Source organism: Buceros rhinoceros, unplaced genomic scaffold (genome assembly GCF_000710305.1).
Source record: "Buceros rhinoceros silvestris isolate BGI_N320 unplaced genomic scaffold, ASM71030v1 scaffold42928, whole genome shotgun sequence".
NCBI lineage: Eukaryota > Metazoa > Chordata > Aves > Bucerotiformes > Bucerotidae > Buceros > Buceros rhinoceros.
Genome location: NW_010427065.1, coordinates 1 through 15,777, shown reverse-complemented (window position 1 = coordinate 15,777; position 15,777 = coordinate 1). Strand labels below are relative to the sequence as shown.

Below are 15,777 nucleotides of genomic sequence, written 5' to 3'. Positions count from 1 at the left end.
AAATTCAGGCAGTTCCCCAAGAAGCATCACCCATCCCAGAAGTGTCATGGAGAAGCCCACCACTGTGCTGAGTCACTTTGCAGGCTCCTTGGAGGACAGGCTGCAGTCTCAGGACACTCACTGGTGAGGAGCCGCCCTCTCACACAGACCGAGGCATGTCAGCACTGGTGTTTCTCTAGTTAAAGGGCACCGTTCGGTCTTTTTGCTCCACACTGCAACAGGCCCCACCAGAACACTGAGCAGATCTAGTAAGAAAATTCCTGGATGTGGTCACAGGCTTTATTTATCAAACGATTTACCCCTCAGCACTGCTTTCAGCCGTCTCGTGCCAGGATGTCAGGTTCCTTTCGGCACATCACACCAGGGTGACTAACAGCAGGAGAGAAACTCCACAGGCATTTGAGTAAGAGAACCAAGAACAGTTTCAAACAAATAATGACACGAGTTTTCATAGCAGCACCTTTATGGAACACAAGGGTAGCTCTAGACAAGTGCCAGGTTACATGAACTTTCAGACTTCTAGATAATGAAAGCAATCTTGGGTTTAGTCCATTCTGATAAAAGTTGGAACACTCATTTATAGGCACTATTTCCAACGTAAAAAAAAAAAACAAACCAAAGGAGCTTTCCACTACAGTGCTGGGAGTGGTTAACAGGAAAGTTACCTTAGTACATTCCTTTCCAGAGAATAGCAATTCTCCTCCATTATGTCCCCCTGGTATGAGGATTTCAGAACACACAAGCAAAGCAATCCTAGTTAAGAAAGAGGAAATTCAGGTATGGACGCTAAGGAACAAATCATTTTCATAATTACAGACAATTTTGGATATATATTTCATGGGAAATTAGATTATACTTTTTTCCCCCCAATAAAAATTCCATCCCTCCACACCGGAGCAGAATTCCTGGCCAGAAGAGGACTACATTGCACACAGGTCATCAGCCTCGAAAAGAAAGTCTGGTCTTCAGGCATATCCAGCTACGTGGATCAACAAGCACCCGTTCAGATCCAGCAGCTCTGGGTTAATGGACGGAAACTTTGGCCTGTTCACACGAACACACTTGCCAGCAACGAACAAATAAGGTTGGATGGTTTAAAAATAGAGCAAGGTGTGATATGTGCATAAAGTCAGTGCCTCGATCTTTAAGAGCAGCTCTATAAGCGACTTTACCTTAAAAATGGGCAGTGCTTAAGTTACAAAAGATTGTTTTGTTTAGGGTGACTGAAGAAATGGCTCTGCTTCAGGAATCCAAAAGATGAAGTGGATTTAGTAGATTTATTAATTTGCTGTGATTTACAACGAGGTGATGAAGTCTGAACCACGGAGACATCAAAACAGGTTTAGACTGGAGGTTTATGGCTTCCGAGTCAAATTCTTAGACCAGTGTCAGTCATTTGGGCAACTGAAGATTAGCAGACAAACGGTAAGCGGAGGCCAGGTGCTGCACTGATGTTTTGGAGGCTGCATTCCCAAGTGTCTTCTCTCACAGCAATTTCCTTTTCTCAAACTCCTGCCGATAGCGCACAAACATTACAGGTGGGGAAAAAAAGAAAAAGCTTCTATTACTATTTTAATGATTTGGTATTTATCTTAGCAAATCTGACTTTAAAAAGAACAGAATATAACACTGAAAATTAAACTATAAAAGCATAATGCGTGCAGGTGAGAGGGGGGGAGGAGAAATATTCTCCCACCTCACATTAACGAACCAGCTATGAAAACCCAGCAGTGCTAGACTGCACGTGGACCGCAGTGCTGTCAGGGAACCTCCCGCTCCCAGGCACAGCACAACAGGCTTAAAATCACCAATTCTGCCTAAGAACTGCGGTAGAATCCTGATGGTAAAGGACTCAAGGCAGTGAAGCAATGAAGTAAAGATTTTCATTTTAGTAAAGGAAAAAAACACAACAGCAGAAGGGAAGAATCCCACAGCAGCCTGTGAAGATGCTGTACTAGGCTGGAACTTGATGATCTTCGAGCTCCCTTCCAACCCAAACCATTCTGTGAATCTGTATGGTCACCACAGGGGGAAAAACCCCAAAGTAGCACAGCTGAGTTACGGGTTTCTTTAGGAGGGAAGCACTGCCTTTTTTTGACTATGAATTAAAAATGTAACTAATCCTATTCCATACACAAGTTTTTCAACGTCCTGAATTAGTACCTGAAATAGATGGACGTACTCGCCAAGGCTTTCCTTCCTCTAATACCCTGCTTTCAAAGAACGTTTTCATATTCTCAATTAATTCAGGTTCTTTGCACCCAGAAAATACAACTCAACAAGTTGCTACACTTGAAAGCAAAGTGTAGTCTCTATTTTGCCAAGTTTCGTGTTCTGTAAAGACTTTACATAGAACTACATGCACATGTTATCTGAGTAACAACTGCAGCTTGTTCAGCCAACAGAGTCCTTCTGTTCAGCCAAGTTCAGAGCCACAGAACAACGTCTTCCCTCAGAAGTACCTTCTTGCTCTGGGTGCGTATGTACGGCAATTTCTGAGCAACAAACCTTGTAGATGGTGCTGCCGAGCTGAGCAGGAGACATGCTGACCACCACACCAGCGCTCTGCAGAGCCGCTATCTTCTCTTTAGCTCCGCCCTTTCCCCCAGCAATGATCGCCCCGGCATGACCCATCCGCCTGCCGGGAGGAGCAGTCAGACCAGCTATGAAAGATACCACCGGCTTGGCATTTGGACCCTGCCAAGAAAGAAAAGACACCGCGTTACCTGGGGCAGGGTGAGATGAAAAGCAATTCCAGGTGGCAGATTTTATTAAGTATCAACTAGCCAGGCACAGATATTAAAAGGCTAGAAACCTCAGATGGCACAGAACCCAGAGTCTTAAGAGTACGCAGTGCTTTTCTGATAATCATCGTAAACCAGGAGAATCAGACACTTTAAAACATCGCTCTACAGAGCCACCTATGTTACAGAAACAGAACGTTCACTACAAACACCGGTCCAGGAGTAAAAACCTAAAGTCGACACCACCCTCCAGTTAGATTTAATCTGGATAAAGAACCTAATTTCACCTCTTTCTCTTTAATAAAAGTGTGAATGTTTGGGTTTTTTGCAGATAGAGATAGAGACTGAACTGAGTTTTCCCTGACGTGGCAAAAGATGATAGCTAACTACCAGGGTGCCTGTTAAGTAAGGTGCTGAAATCTTACAGTATTATTTTCTTTCAAGAATGCTGCTGCATCTTCTTCAGCATTTCCTCCAATTTCCCCAATCAATATAATCCCCTCAGTATGAGGATCCTTCAGGAAGACATCAAGGCAGTCAATAAAATTAGTTCCATTGAAGGGATCACCTCCAATCCCTGGAAAAAAAAAAAATTATAACCACAAAAAAAAAAAAAAAGAACTAACTCAAGATAATGATATTCAGTTTACAACAAAAATTTCAAAGTAAATTTCAGAGCAGAGAGTATTCCCAAAGGCTCATAAAAGGGGCAGGTCTGGAGATTCTACCCAAGTCAGAGCATGCCAAACTCCTGCTCCAAATACTTCCCCCACAATTTACAGAAAGCTTTGATAGCTGACTAATCACCTTTCTGACTAATCACCTTGCAAGCCATCAGCAAAATACTGTGCCTTATACAGAGGCTCTGTGTAAGACACAGCAAGAGCAAGACCCCAGCTCTAGAATTTTGCTGTGAGAAAACTGCATTTAATTAACATATCTAACTAAGTCCCTAAGAACACCCTACCCCTTTATAACACTGAACTACAGTCTAGGTGCAACCAGCTGTTGCTGAGGAAACCTACCAACGCAGAACGACTGCCCCAATCCAACCTGCGTTGTCTGGTGGACAGCTTCATACGTCAGGGTGCCAGATCTTGACACAATACCTTTAGCAAAGAAAAAGAGATGAACTTAATTCTAACACAATGACTAGAGATGGCTGCTCTTACGTTCAGGAAAATCACCTTGAATGGAACATGAGGTGCCAGGTTTTCCAGCTGTCCTTGCCAAAGCATGAAATCTCTGTTTGAGATTCTGTCGGTACCATTTCCTGTCAGCATTTTTTGACACCTAATTGTCAAGAGACTAAACCTGCCCAGAAAGTCAGTGACATCAGCTGAGAGAGCATTCCTCACACTACCAAGAAAGAAAACTAAAAACAAAATAGAAAAATAGACTTCTTGTCTTGTATGTGAGTAGCTGATGCACCGAACTTCAAACCAGAGCTGCAGCTCAACAGCAAACAAAAAAATTCCATATCAATCACATCTCCAGAACAGCCGGGCACCCGAGAGATCCTCCAGAGCACAAAGAGGCTGCACAAACACCAGTGTTCACTGCTCTGCAATAGCCATTCAGCACCTGCACTTCCATACTGCAAGAGACCAGAACCCTAGTTTTAAAATCAGAATGGAAGGTAACACAGACCCTAGATCAGGGGCAAAATATTTGCATGGGGTTTTTGTTTGTTTTTCCAAGCTGAGATTTCTAATACTACAAGAAGGAAGGTTTCCAGGAAAACCAGATACCATCCTCCGTCTACTTCAAGCCATTTAGCAATGAATATAATAAGTATATTGCATGAACAGAGGGAAAAAATACATCACTAGACTAACAACTTTAACCAGCTGTTCATACTATTGGACAATGCAGATGTTTGCCAGCAATGGTTTTTCTCTTGTAAAGGCCTTGGTGTTCACTATTAAGATCAGATTGCTTCAGAGAAGCTACAGAAGAAGGTCCAAAGACTGAGGCTGTTTTTATAGCTCGCATCCCACGATCATCAAATGATTCTTGCATGCCTCACAGTAACAGACAGTTGGGGCAGGTATGACCAAAGGTCCTAGTGTTAGCTGGAGCTGGGAGGATGGCAAAACCACATTTTTATTCCCTGAGCCTTGGATCACCACTGAAAATGTTTCCAGCAGTGGTGGGACAACTGGATTCAGGATTTAAAAAATGCTTTTGCTCTTGATGTACCTTGCATTCAGATTCTAATATCTTGTGAATACAAGTCATTTCTTGTAGATATTTAGAAAATGTTAACAGACCTTTGATTCAGGAGGGAGCTCAGGTAACATCAGCTAATGTTACCCTCTATGGTCACAGAGCAATGTCCTGATGGTGTCTACAAAGGGCCTAACTGCAGTCTGCTGATTTTTCCATCCCAGGTTTATGGGTACTTTTGAATGCTGGAGGTGTAACACGGCTGTTAACGCATCCAACAGCATTCACTCGGTACAGCTTATTCTCAGGTCAGAAGTGGTCAATTAGCAGAGACAGTTTCTCGTGTTCAAAAGACTGCACTGAGTCCGTGCTGTTCAAGAGCATAGTAAGAGGTTTTCTGGAGGTAAACAGACTTTTAATCGAAGAAAGAGTAATGTTGCAAAGGTACTGTGCTCCAGTAAAACTGGCTACCCCACTGATGTTGCAGTACACTGTTGTGGGACGCTGGATGGCAGTATAGACGCTCAGAAGATCACGGGCTGTGACGGGAGCTGGGAGCCACCCACGAAGGGCGAGGCCTCTCCAGGGGCCTTTAAAGCTCTCTGCGCCACACAATAAAGCGGCCATTTTTCATCCTCTGTAGCAGAGAAAGTGATCAATGTTCCCCCTTGACGGAAGAGGTCAGGTGCCAAATATCACAGTAAGTTTCCACACACTGACAGGTAACAGCAGCACAAGCTGTTTACAACTGTGTTTCAGAAGCTTCATTTTGGAATAATTTTCTTTACAGCTCCTGAATTATTTTTAAAATAATCAAGTTATGATTTCTATAGTTTAGAACAAGGAACCAACAGAAGTCAGGACAAGAGACTTGTATGCAACAAGGTGTGTAACTAATATATGAACACGGCCAAGTCACTGCCTTTCTGACTTTAACTCCGCTGTCTGAGAAGTGGGTATATTTGTCACACAATTATTGTGTTACAGACTCGTCTGTAATCTCTTGTCTTTGCTCTAACACTGAGCTCACTGGCGGTGTAGGATCCTAGTCCTCAGGAGCCAAGCCTTTGGAAGGGATAATGACAGAGAGCTTAGTGCTCTCAAATCCCAAGGTAAATGGAGGCATCCTCAAAGGAGAGCGTTAAGGAAGCTAAGCCAATCACATTACCCTAAGGCAACCTCCAATCGCTTTGCCTCTGCCACCAGTACTCGGTGCCTGCTATGGCAGACTGACCTATTCCAGCCTTCAAGACTGATAATGGCAAAGTTCACTTACCAACTGAAGGACGGACAAGCTGTTACACAGCTTGTCAACTATCTTCAGGGCAGGATCTGACTAGCCTCATGATAACAACACTAGAGTACCAAACTCGAGTTTTAGATGATGCACAAATATTCAAAAACTCACCAATTCTTCCCTTCTTGTGAATGTGACCAGGCATGATACCAATTTTACATTCTCCAGGCTAAGGAAAGAGTGGGAGAAGTCAGATGGAACATTCAAACCACCGCTAAGAATGGTTCAGCCTTGGAGCAAATTCAGAAGTCACTTACATTGATGACTCCAGGGCAGTTTGGGCCCACTAGCCGAGTCTTCGCCTGCCGAAGCAGCCTGTGTTTGACCCGAACCATGTCCTGCTGGGGAATACCTTCAGTAATGCACACAACTAAGGGCATTTCGGCATCGATCGCTTCATTGATCGCAGCGGCAGCAAAGGGAGGAGGTACATATATAACAGTGGCAGAAGCACCAGTTTGTTCTTTGGCCTGCAATGGATATAACAACACAGACAGCAAGTACTGAGTGGGGTCGAAGAGAGCATTTCACACCTAGTCATTTACGATGCGTCCCTTCACAGGCATGGATGATGTAAATGGACACGTACCCATTTACTGTAACCAAAGCAAGCGTGAAATTAACTGAAGATGGGACACGTAGAGTGCAGCTAGGGAACCGAGAGCTAACCACTGTCTGGAAAGGATCTGCCCCATCAACACCATCATAAACACCCTTAGGTAACAGCTCTTTCAGGATTCCTCACACACACCAGACTCAGTCAGAAACTAGCCGCATGCGTGAAGCATATCCAGACTCTGCGAACTTCGCAGTGGCAGCCAAACTCATGCTTGACCACACTGAAGGCTCCCTCTTTTATAAGGCTTCTATTTCACTCCTTGCCCAGTGACATCCATGGCTCGAGTATTTGTCTCTTCAGTGTGAGCAATGGAATAAGGAGCCTCTCAGCAGCATGAAATTGTTTGCCCTCCGGTCACCGCTGCAAATTACCTCCTTCACGGAATTAAACACAGGCAGACCCAGATGAGTTTGTCCCCCTTTCCCTGGAGAAATTCCTCCGACTAGCTGGGTGCCATAGTCCAACGCCTGCTGGCTGTGAAAGGTGCCCTATCAGAGAGAAAATAAGTAAAGTTCAAAGGTAAGTAATAGCAAATAAAATTAACAAAAAAGAGTTGATGTTTTCTATAATTCTGAAGGCAATTTTTGGCACTTAAATTTATAATGAGAAGGGAAGTTTTCACTGCATATCACAATCAGCTGTTCTGAAGAGGGCATCAACGTGTTTTAAATACATTTAGAATATCCACGGCTTTTTCTGTTAGATCAGACCACTGTGGCTGCACACTACCTGATATTTTGTTGTGTGTTGCTAACACACCTGCAGACACAACAGCCACATTTTATTTTCCACATCAAGCCTGGCAGATGACAAACGCTATGACGCAGGAGAAATTAGCATCTCATCCATGACTAGCTAATAGTTTTATAAAGCAATCTTCTCCCCTTGCAAACGTGTAAAAGAGTGAACATGAAAAAATTATTAAATATCTTGAAATAAATCAGAAAATTAATTCATTGGCATTGACACTCAAAGGCATTTGTGAAAGAGGCACTTCTAAAACGGAAAAGGTTTTGTCGGTTTTTGCTCATCTCCCTTTACAAAGAAACCCTTTTAGTTGTATATATTAAAAAGGCTGAAGAACAAAAATCAAAAGTAATATAATAGAGATGACTCTAAACCAAGCTTTTAAGCTTGTGCACAAGTGAAAAAAAAATCTGGTGTATTGAATTTATGAAAAAGTTTATTTGGACAAAAGAAACCTTCCTGATCATGAAGTCCCGCTTCCTATTGACACAGACAAAACCCCTTTTACACGTTGCTATACTTTTCAGTCAACTAACTTTGTGAACTGAAAGGGCGATAAAGAAACCATCCATCCACACACCTGTTTGCCTGTGAAACCCTGACAGATAACCTTTGTGGCTTTGTTGATGTACAGGTTTTTCCTCGATGCCGAGTAGGAGCAGTGTCGTACTCCATTCTGCTGCACTGGAGGAAAAAAAAGAGAATGCAAACCATTAATCCACAGCTTTGTCAGACTCCAGGTCCAAACCTGTTCTACCAAGAAAGCGCAGACACACTAATGCCTACATCCATCAATTACTGGATCCAGCAGCTCCTGTTCTCAAAACAGCTCTGAAAACTGGGTTAGTACTTGTCGTTCTAAGGTGTTCAACCCCTGTACTTCACTGGGATCGCTCAGTTTGCCAGGAACCAGGGTAGGTATTTCTCATACTGACCCCTTCATATCAGAATTCCTCATGGCAAACATCAGCCGGAACACCTTAACCACCGCTTCCATGTGCAAATGGACACATCTCCATCCACTTAAATTCTGCAAAGTGACAACTAAAATCTCAATATCCCAAAGGTCATTACAACCTAGGTACCACGTTACACCTCCTGTGAGCACAGAACAGTCCATACTAGACAACTAGAGATACTGAAGAGGCTGAGGGTCCCTCGGCCCAGGGGAAACCAAGCAAGACATACAAGAGACCTTTTTCCAACAGATGCCTCACAACGGGAGCCAAGGCACTGCTTGAAACACACTCGGGCTTGTGAGGAAACACAGCTGCCCAGATACTCCACTGGAATGATTTTCAATTCAGTTCTCAACTCTGGGACTGAAAAAACAAAACAATACCACCCGACGACAGAAGAAAACCAGCACGGCACATGCTGGTATCAAGAAAGACGAGGAGAATGACTGCGCCTCTGCTGAAGGGAAAGGCAAAGTGACATCAGATGATGAAGAAAAGAAAGGCACAGAACGATACCATGAAAGAAAGCTTGAGATGAGGAGGAAAAAGAGGTCTTCCAGTATAGAGAGGACTCACACAGCGCCAATTTTCACTGCCATACGCTTTTTTAAATAGCAGAGTTTTAAGGTGATCAGAACCGATTTACTGCCTGCAAGTGTTTTTAGATGAAGCTGTATTTTAAGTCTAGAGTGAACGTGGGAGGGTACAACTCTATACACTGACACCAGGACATTACTGTATGTCTCTTTAGCTCTTTTAATACTTCACCACTTAAGATTCGAGGAAGTACAAAGCGAAGACGAAATAAAAATAAGAGATTCTGAATCCTGGTCCGTGGACTGTCCCGCATACTTACTCAGGCATGCTTGAACAAGGGAGGGATGCTTTTTTCTCTTCTATTTTTAGGAAGGAAGTAAAAGCTATTAAGTGGGGAAAAAAGGAAGAAGGTATTCTTTTATTAAGATGGACTATTGACATCTTGTAGTAACATGATTTCTATGGGGTATTTAAAAAGGGCAGAAAATTTAAGATCAATGCATGTACAGATTTCTATCACAGAGCTACACAGGACTCTTTCACAAGTACTTCTGCCAACTATATTTTAGTGACACGCTGCTTTTAAGCTTTACTTTTGTTCAAAAAAAGCAAGAGGAAAAATAAAACCATGCCAGAAGCAGCCTACAGACATCAGTGCTACTGCAAAATCTAAACTCTTTACTCTGCTTAGAAAGTGCTGACAGAAACAGAGGACTTCAACAATCCCCTGCCATCCTCTAAGGAGCTGTGGCAGCACCTCATCTTCACACCAACAAAAAGTAAAATTCAGTGAGACTGTAAAGAGAAAGGTACAGACTAGCATGAAGGAAACTTGTAAGAGAAGTGGTAAAAGCGCAGGTCAGCTTCTTGACCTGTATTTAACCTAAATCTCATCTTTATCCTCAAACACTGTTACAGAACTTGCCACTCCAAGGAGAAATATAAAGCAGTAACGGACAAAATATGGCTGAAGCCAAGGTTTAACGACTAGGGTTACCAGGCTGGCTGTGGACAGGTAGAGGAAAGTCTTGCTGATCCATGTGGGTAGAGGAATGTCTGTGCTCAGCATACTTCATGCTTGGCCAGTGGCTTAACCCTCCTCGGCAAGGCTAGAACATCCCCCAGGCTGCACCTGGCTGCAACACCGAGTCACTCGCATGCACAACTGGCAAGCAGCAGCCTGCCTCCGGCAACGGAGAGCCAGGGTAGGCAGGGAGACAGCTGGCCTGCTGCTCAGGAAAGCAGGGCATCGCGCTACCTGATGCCAGCCCTTCAGGCAATCCCTCACCAGCACAGGATATGACTAGGTGAATCCCAACCCTGAAAGCAGCAGAGGATGATCTTCCTGTGAGGAAGCTGTTACAGTCTAGACCAACCACCAGCGATGCCTTGCAGAGGAGGGTCTGGGCTTCCAGAAGTACAGGAGTGCGTGTTCCAAAAGACCTCTGTTGGGCCTGTGAGGGTAAAAGATAAACAGGCAACACTAAACTAATTCAAATCCAAGTTTTACGTGTATTGCCTGTTCTCAAACACCGACAAACCCACCTGCAGACTAACAGAGGACTGCTTGCCAGGCACATAGCACACACTCAGTAATCTCAGTATTTTGAAAAAATATATATCTATTTGACATCAGTCACTCCTTTCTGGCCCATAAAAGCAATTCTACAGTCCCAGTTCAGCCATCCATTCCATATCAATTTTCAGATGTTTATAACCTTGAAAAAAAAAAAAAAGTTTTTGAAAGCTTAAGTTGGTCAATTCTCAGTTTCGAGAAGGTTATATAGAGTTTTCAAGAATAAGAAGCTTTTGAGCATTCTCCAAGCTATCAAAATACCCCCAAAAAATTGTAGGCACTGATAACTGAAAGACAGCTTAATCCCAAGCTTTGTGTGGATTTACCCTTGAAAACTCTGTGTGCTTCTCACACTACTGAAGAGCCCTGGATCAGAGAAAATGTGGCTGGTTCAAGAAAGCCTGGCTACAGGCTTGAGCTGTTGGCTGTCTTCGGAGAGAGGCAGCTTAGCGTGGGCACGTCTGGGAGCAATACATTTTTCAAAAAATTTAACAAAAAAAAAAAAAAAAAAAAAAAAAAAAAAAAAAAAATCACCTTGCACTTTCTGGGCTGGATGAGCCTGAGTTTTGGAGGGGGGTGTTAAACCGAGACGATAGATCTCTGTATTTCTGTCCGTGGCCCTGCCTGCAGCAGAAGAGTTTGCCCCAGTTACCAGCAGCAGCATCAGTCAAGATGAGGTTCTGCTATATGTGACACAAACTCCGAGTCCGGGGTGCAAACAGCTGGCCACTCAAACAGTTCAGACAGATATAAGCTGAACCAGGTGGAAATGGAAACGACAGGCTGCAGTTCACTGCTGGTAAGAGGGAGAAATAGAATCCGAGTCTCAGCTTCCTCCCAGAACCTTCACTCTCCAGCTCGTCCTGCTTCGCAGCTTCCAATGCCCATTCAGGCAATGGCTTTTACCGGGACAAACTGCCCGAGTGTAAATGCATGTTGGTTCAAGAAGTCAGGAGAGAAAAACCAATTTGCTCTTCAGCCGTGAACCGCCTCCCATCGGTGAGGCTATTTTAATGCACACGTCTAAATTACAGGCCAAGTTACAAAGGTTCAGGCTCCAGAAGAAGTCCTAGAGCACAAGGACAAGCCTTGTCAATCCAAATCTTAGCAAAAGCACGGTGGAAATGCTGTATGTTCTCCAATCAGAGTTCCCACGTAACATTCCTGTGTCCAGCAAAGGCCTGTAACAGACCTTTGGAAAAGAGCATTAAAAACAAAGTAAGGAATGGGAGGATTTTTCCCAGGCAATTCCGTCCTTTCTGCCCCACCCCTGTTCTGCTTTGCATAGCTCGTGGTTTAAGAAAAAAAGCTATACAAATAATTTAATTTTGACATTTATTTTGGCTTTACCTCCTGCACAGCTAAAATTGACACAGCGTGTCACGAACCTATTTTAGTCCATCGAACTGGACAACCCGGTAGTTGTGAAAACTGCTCCAATACCAAATCTCTGCTGTCCCAGGGCAGACTGGAAAAGCACCACCTAAACTTACCAAAGGGGTATAAGCCTGTATATAAAGCATCAGCTGTTTCATAGTAAAGAAACCTCACCAGAAACTAAGGAATAGAGTGATTTCCAACTCACAGACTGCTGGTAGGTTCTTGCATTTCCAGGGAACAAGGTCCCATCCCAGCCTAGAACTCACTGCAGTTCAGGCAACAGGAAAATCCAGCTACAGTTAGTTCTGGAAAGAAAACTCACCATCTGTAGCCTACTACAGATAACAAGCCTTTCTAGAAAAAGACCCTATCATTTCTCATGAAGTCCAAACATGAATTTACATGTTAAAAAGAAAACTGACCCCATTACAAGGTACTTTAAAGTCCAGGTTGAATGTAAATACTGTTTAGACTGAGCTTTCAGGCCCTCCTCGAGCAGTAACACCTCCCGAACACAAATCTCATTTAAAATGATACAACCCAAGCTACATTTCACAGAATCACAGTGTAGTTCAGGCTGGAAGGGACCATTAAAGATCATCTAGTCCAACCCCCCGCTTATCTGGGTTGTGCAAGCCAGCTAACAGTACAGATAATAAATCTATTCCTTGCTCAAACTACACAAAGCTGAAAATCTGTTATTTTCAGGACTTCTTGCAAGATTTCAGCTACAGACAGGAATCCAATCAAAGTGTCTCTCTTTTACCCACATTTATCCCAGACCAAAAAAACCAAAAAAAAGTTTGGAAGCTGAGATAGTATCTGAGGGTCCTTATGAAATGAGCACAACATAAAAGCAAAGTGAAACAGCAGAGATTTCTCTCTAGAAGGAGCTGAGCAGATACCTATGTTGACAGAAGACTAACAATAAGTGAAATTCCTCCTCTGTTACTCCTTGAAATAGCCAGAGAACTTGGAGCGGAAGGAAGATACTCCTTTTCCTACTTCCTTTACTGAGGAAAGAAACCTCAGAAACCACACGGGCTCCAATGCACATGGGGGAATGAAGGCCACTGCAGGGGAACCTCAGGGAAGGACTGAGGTACAAAGATGCCAAGCAGTCTTTTTTCCCCACACACACATCTCACCTCCCTTATGTCCCATCAGTTATGGGCCTTCAGTTTGCTTCTGAGAAACCTTTTCAATATTTTTTATGTGTTTAATTTGCATTTCTATGTCCATCTTGCTCCTTCCTCTGCCTATAAATGGATGGCCTGAAGAGGACAGAGAGGTGGTTCTGGACAGCTGCTTACACTGCAGAAGCGTATAGACATTTTTCAAAGAGTCTGGCCAAGACCAAAGTGCTGCGGCAAATTTGAGAGTTTACTGACTAGCAGCTTGATAGTAACAAATTCCACACCCCATTTCCCTTTCTAGATCTTTATTAAGTTTTAGTCTCCGTTACAAGGCCATATGTGTATATTCACACACAACTACACATGCAGAGCCTCTCCCCTCCCCAAACCCAGGCACAGAACTCACCCTTAAAAATATCAGTTACGTTAGTACAAGATGATCCTCACTGACAAAGAATTTCACTGTATTGAGGGATTGCTCAAAGTATCTTACTCCTCTGTGTAAGAGGATTATGTGCTCAGAGGATTTCCAGGTATCCCTCCCCAGCCTCTCTTCTCTCACCCTTCCCTTGCCAAATCCCAGCTAATTATGAAACCCCCAGTGTACGGACATGGCACAGGCACAGAGGAATCCGGAAATGAACCAGGCGGCAGAGGACAGACGCAATGACCACTTGACTCCAGCCACATTACCACAGCGGTAGGACTAATGGGAAATGACAGTCAGAAACACATCAGTCCCCTCGACACAGCTCCCTCTCCTCATCAGCGGTGGACACGGCTGGCTGAAAGGGGCCACCGGAGAAACGACGGCACTTGACAGAAAAGCTTTCTCCCAAATTTATGAAGCTGACACGAAGTGAAGCCCTTGAGGAAACAGGCATGTCCTCCTCAGCACAAAGTGACTAGTTTTTGTGAGCCAACAAGTGGTTTTTCCCCAGGTACACTCCACTAAGAACTCCACCGAGCAGCTAAAGCTTGGGAGCTTTCCTCCTTCCACGCTGCTGACCTAAGAACAACTAACAATTTCTTCAGTCTGGATTGTTATTTCAATTCTTTGCCTGGGCTATTCACATAATTTACCGTAATCTTTTAATCCAAGAGCTCTCCAAAGCTGCTAACACGCCCAGAACATAAAATCCCTAACCCCAACTCTCTGACCACAGTTCAGGTGCCTACAAAGACTGCAAAGTGTTGTACAGAGCAGCACAGGCCCTTCTTGACCCTGCCCATATCCAACCAGGGCTCCGGGCTGACCTTTGAGCAAGCACTAACCATTCACTGACATATTTCACATCACTGTTTTCACGACCTCCTGAACCTTAGGCATACACACGCTAAGCGTTTGCTTCAGAGATGCAGCCAGAAAAACAGACTGCAACAGAACACACTAGAAACTCGTGATTTTAAATCACTGAGAGAAGCAGATGTTAATTATTTGTTACTGAAAATGTAGGTACAAAGTCCAAATGTAAGGTTTCAGCAGCCCTTTAACGTTTTGTAAAGAGTATCAAACCAAAGAAAGATTGTCACTGAAGGGCTATTTCATCTTGCTGGAGTTTCTTTAAAAGAATTCATCAACTATTGAAGACAAAACACTTCTTGAGGCACATACACCACTTCCTTCCCCCTGCCCCCCAAAACCATCTTACCTGCATGTGTAACTGCTACTTGCGGGGTTTTCACATGCAAAACTGCACCCAAGAGCAGCTTTGCTGGCAGCATAAATTAAGCTAAATTAGAGGTGCTACTTTCCCATCTGTTCCCCTCCATCAAAGCCGATTCTCTTCAGACTCAGGGGAGCCAACTCAAAGAGCTGAACTGGCAGAAATTAACAGCAGAGTAAGACAAGACAGTTTTCTGCTCATGAAGGGCAAGAGGTTAGAATGGATACCTGAAGAGGATGGTAGGTGTGCCACAGGAACAACTCAGACCAGGTTAAAAATGCTGTGGGATCATGTTACTAGACCCTGACCCACAAGTTATCACGCCACAAGACAAAAAAGCTTTGTGTGCAGTGAAATGACTTAGGTTTAAGTTTGTCCCTTCATTCTCAGCTGCAAGATCCAAGATTAATGAGCTTAGATTTCAAGAAAGTGCTCTTGTGCCTAGGCATACCCGTACTCATTTCAACAGAGGATGCAGCATTAACTGAAAAAAAAAAAGCACACTGAAAAGAAAAAAAGACACTTTATTTTTAATTGTGATCTTCAGAACACCACATAAAAACTTTCAAGGTGAAGAATTAGTCTCAGCCTGCTCACGTTCTCCACAATTAAAGGCCATTAACCTTTTCTTGACAGCAAAGACAACTTTACCAACTCGTGTTGAAGCACCGGACAGTTTAGGGACCCCAAGAAGTCTCTAGTACAAACCACCACACGAAGTGACTCGGTCCAACCCCACCAGCTTCCTCCGGGCTTTACCCAGTTTTTAGTATTTCTGAGGACATAATGGAGAAAACAACTTTTCTGTGTCCTCATGCCTGCGCCTGACCACCCTCAATGTGAAAACTTTTTCCTAACAAAGTTTTCTTTGCAGCTGCGTGTGCGTGTGTCCCCTGCCCGGTACTGCCGGGGACCCCCGAGAGGAGCCCGCCTCGGTCTGCCCTCC

The 15,777-nt window shown here is 43.8% G+C and overlaps 1 protein-coding gene across 1 annotated transcript; it reads right to left on the bottom strand.

Annotated features, from left to right (window-relative positions):
* Nucleotides 1–1,258: 1,258 nt before the first annotated feature.
* SUCLG1 (succinate-CoA ligase, alpha subunit) lies at nt 1,259–8,263 on the bottom strand. The gene is made up of 8 exons (XM_010141729.1): nt 8,157–8,263; nt 7,201–7,317; nt 6,468–6,680; nt 6,322–6,379; nt 3,770–3,853; nt 3,170–3,321; nt 2,509–2,697; nt 1,259–1,512 (listed from the first exon to the last, which is right to left on the bottom strand). The coding sequence occupies exons 3-8, from the start codon at nt 6,588–6,590 to the stop codon at nt 1,486–1,488; spliced, it is 633 nt and encodes a 210-aa protein (XP_010140031.1). The 5' UTR covers nt 6,591–6,680; nt 7,201–7,317; nt 8,157–8,263; the 3' UTR covers nt 1,259–1,485.
* Between the last annotated feature and the right edge of the window lie 7,514 nt (nt 8,264–15,777).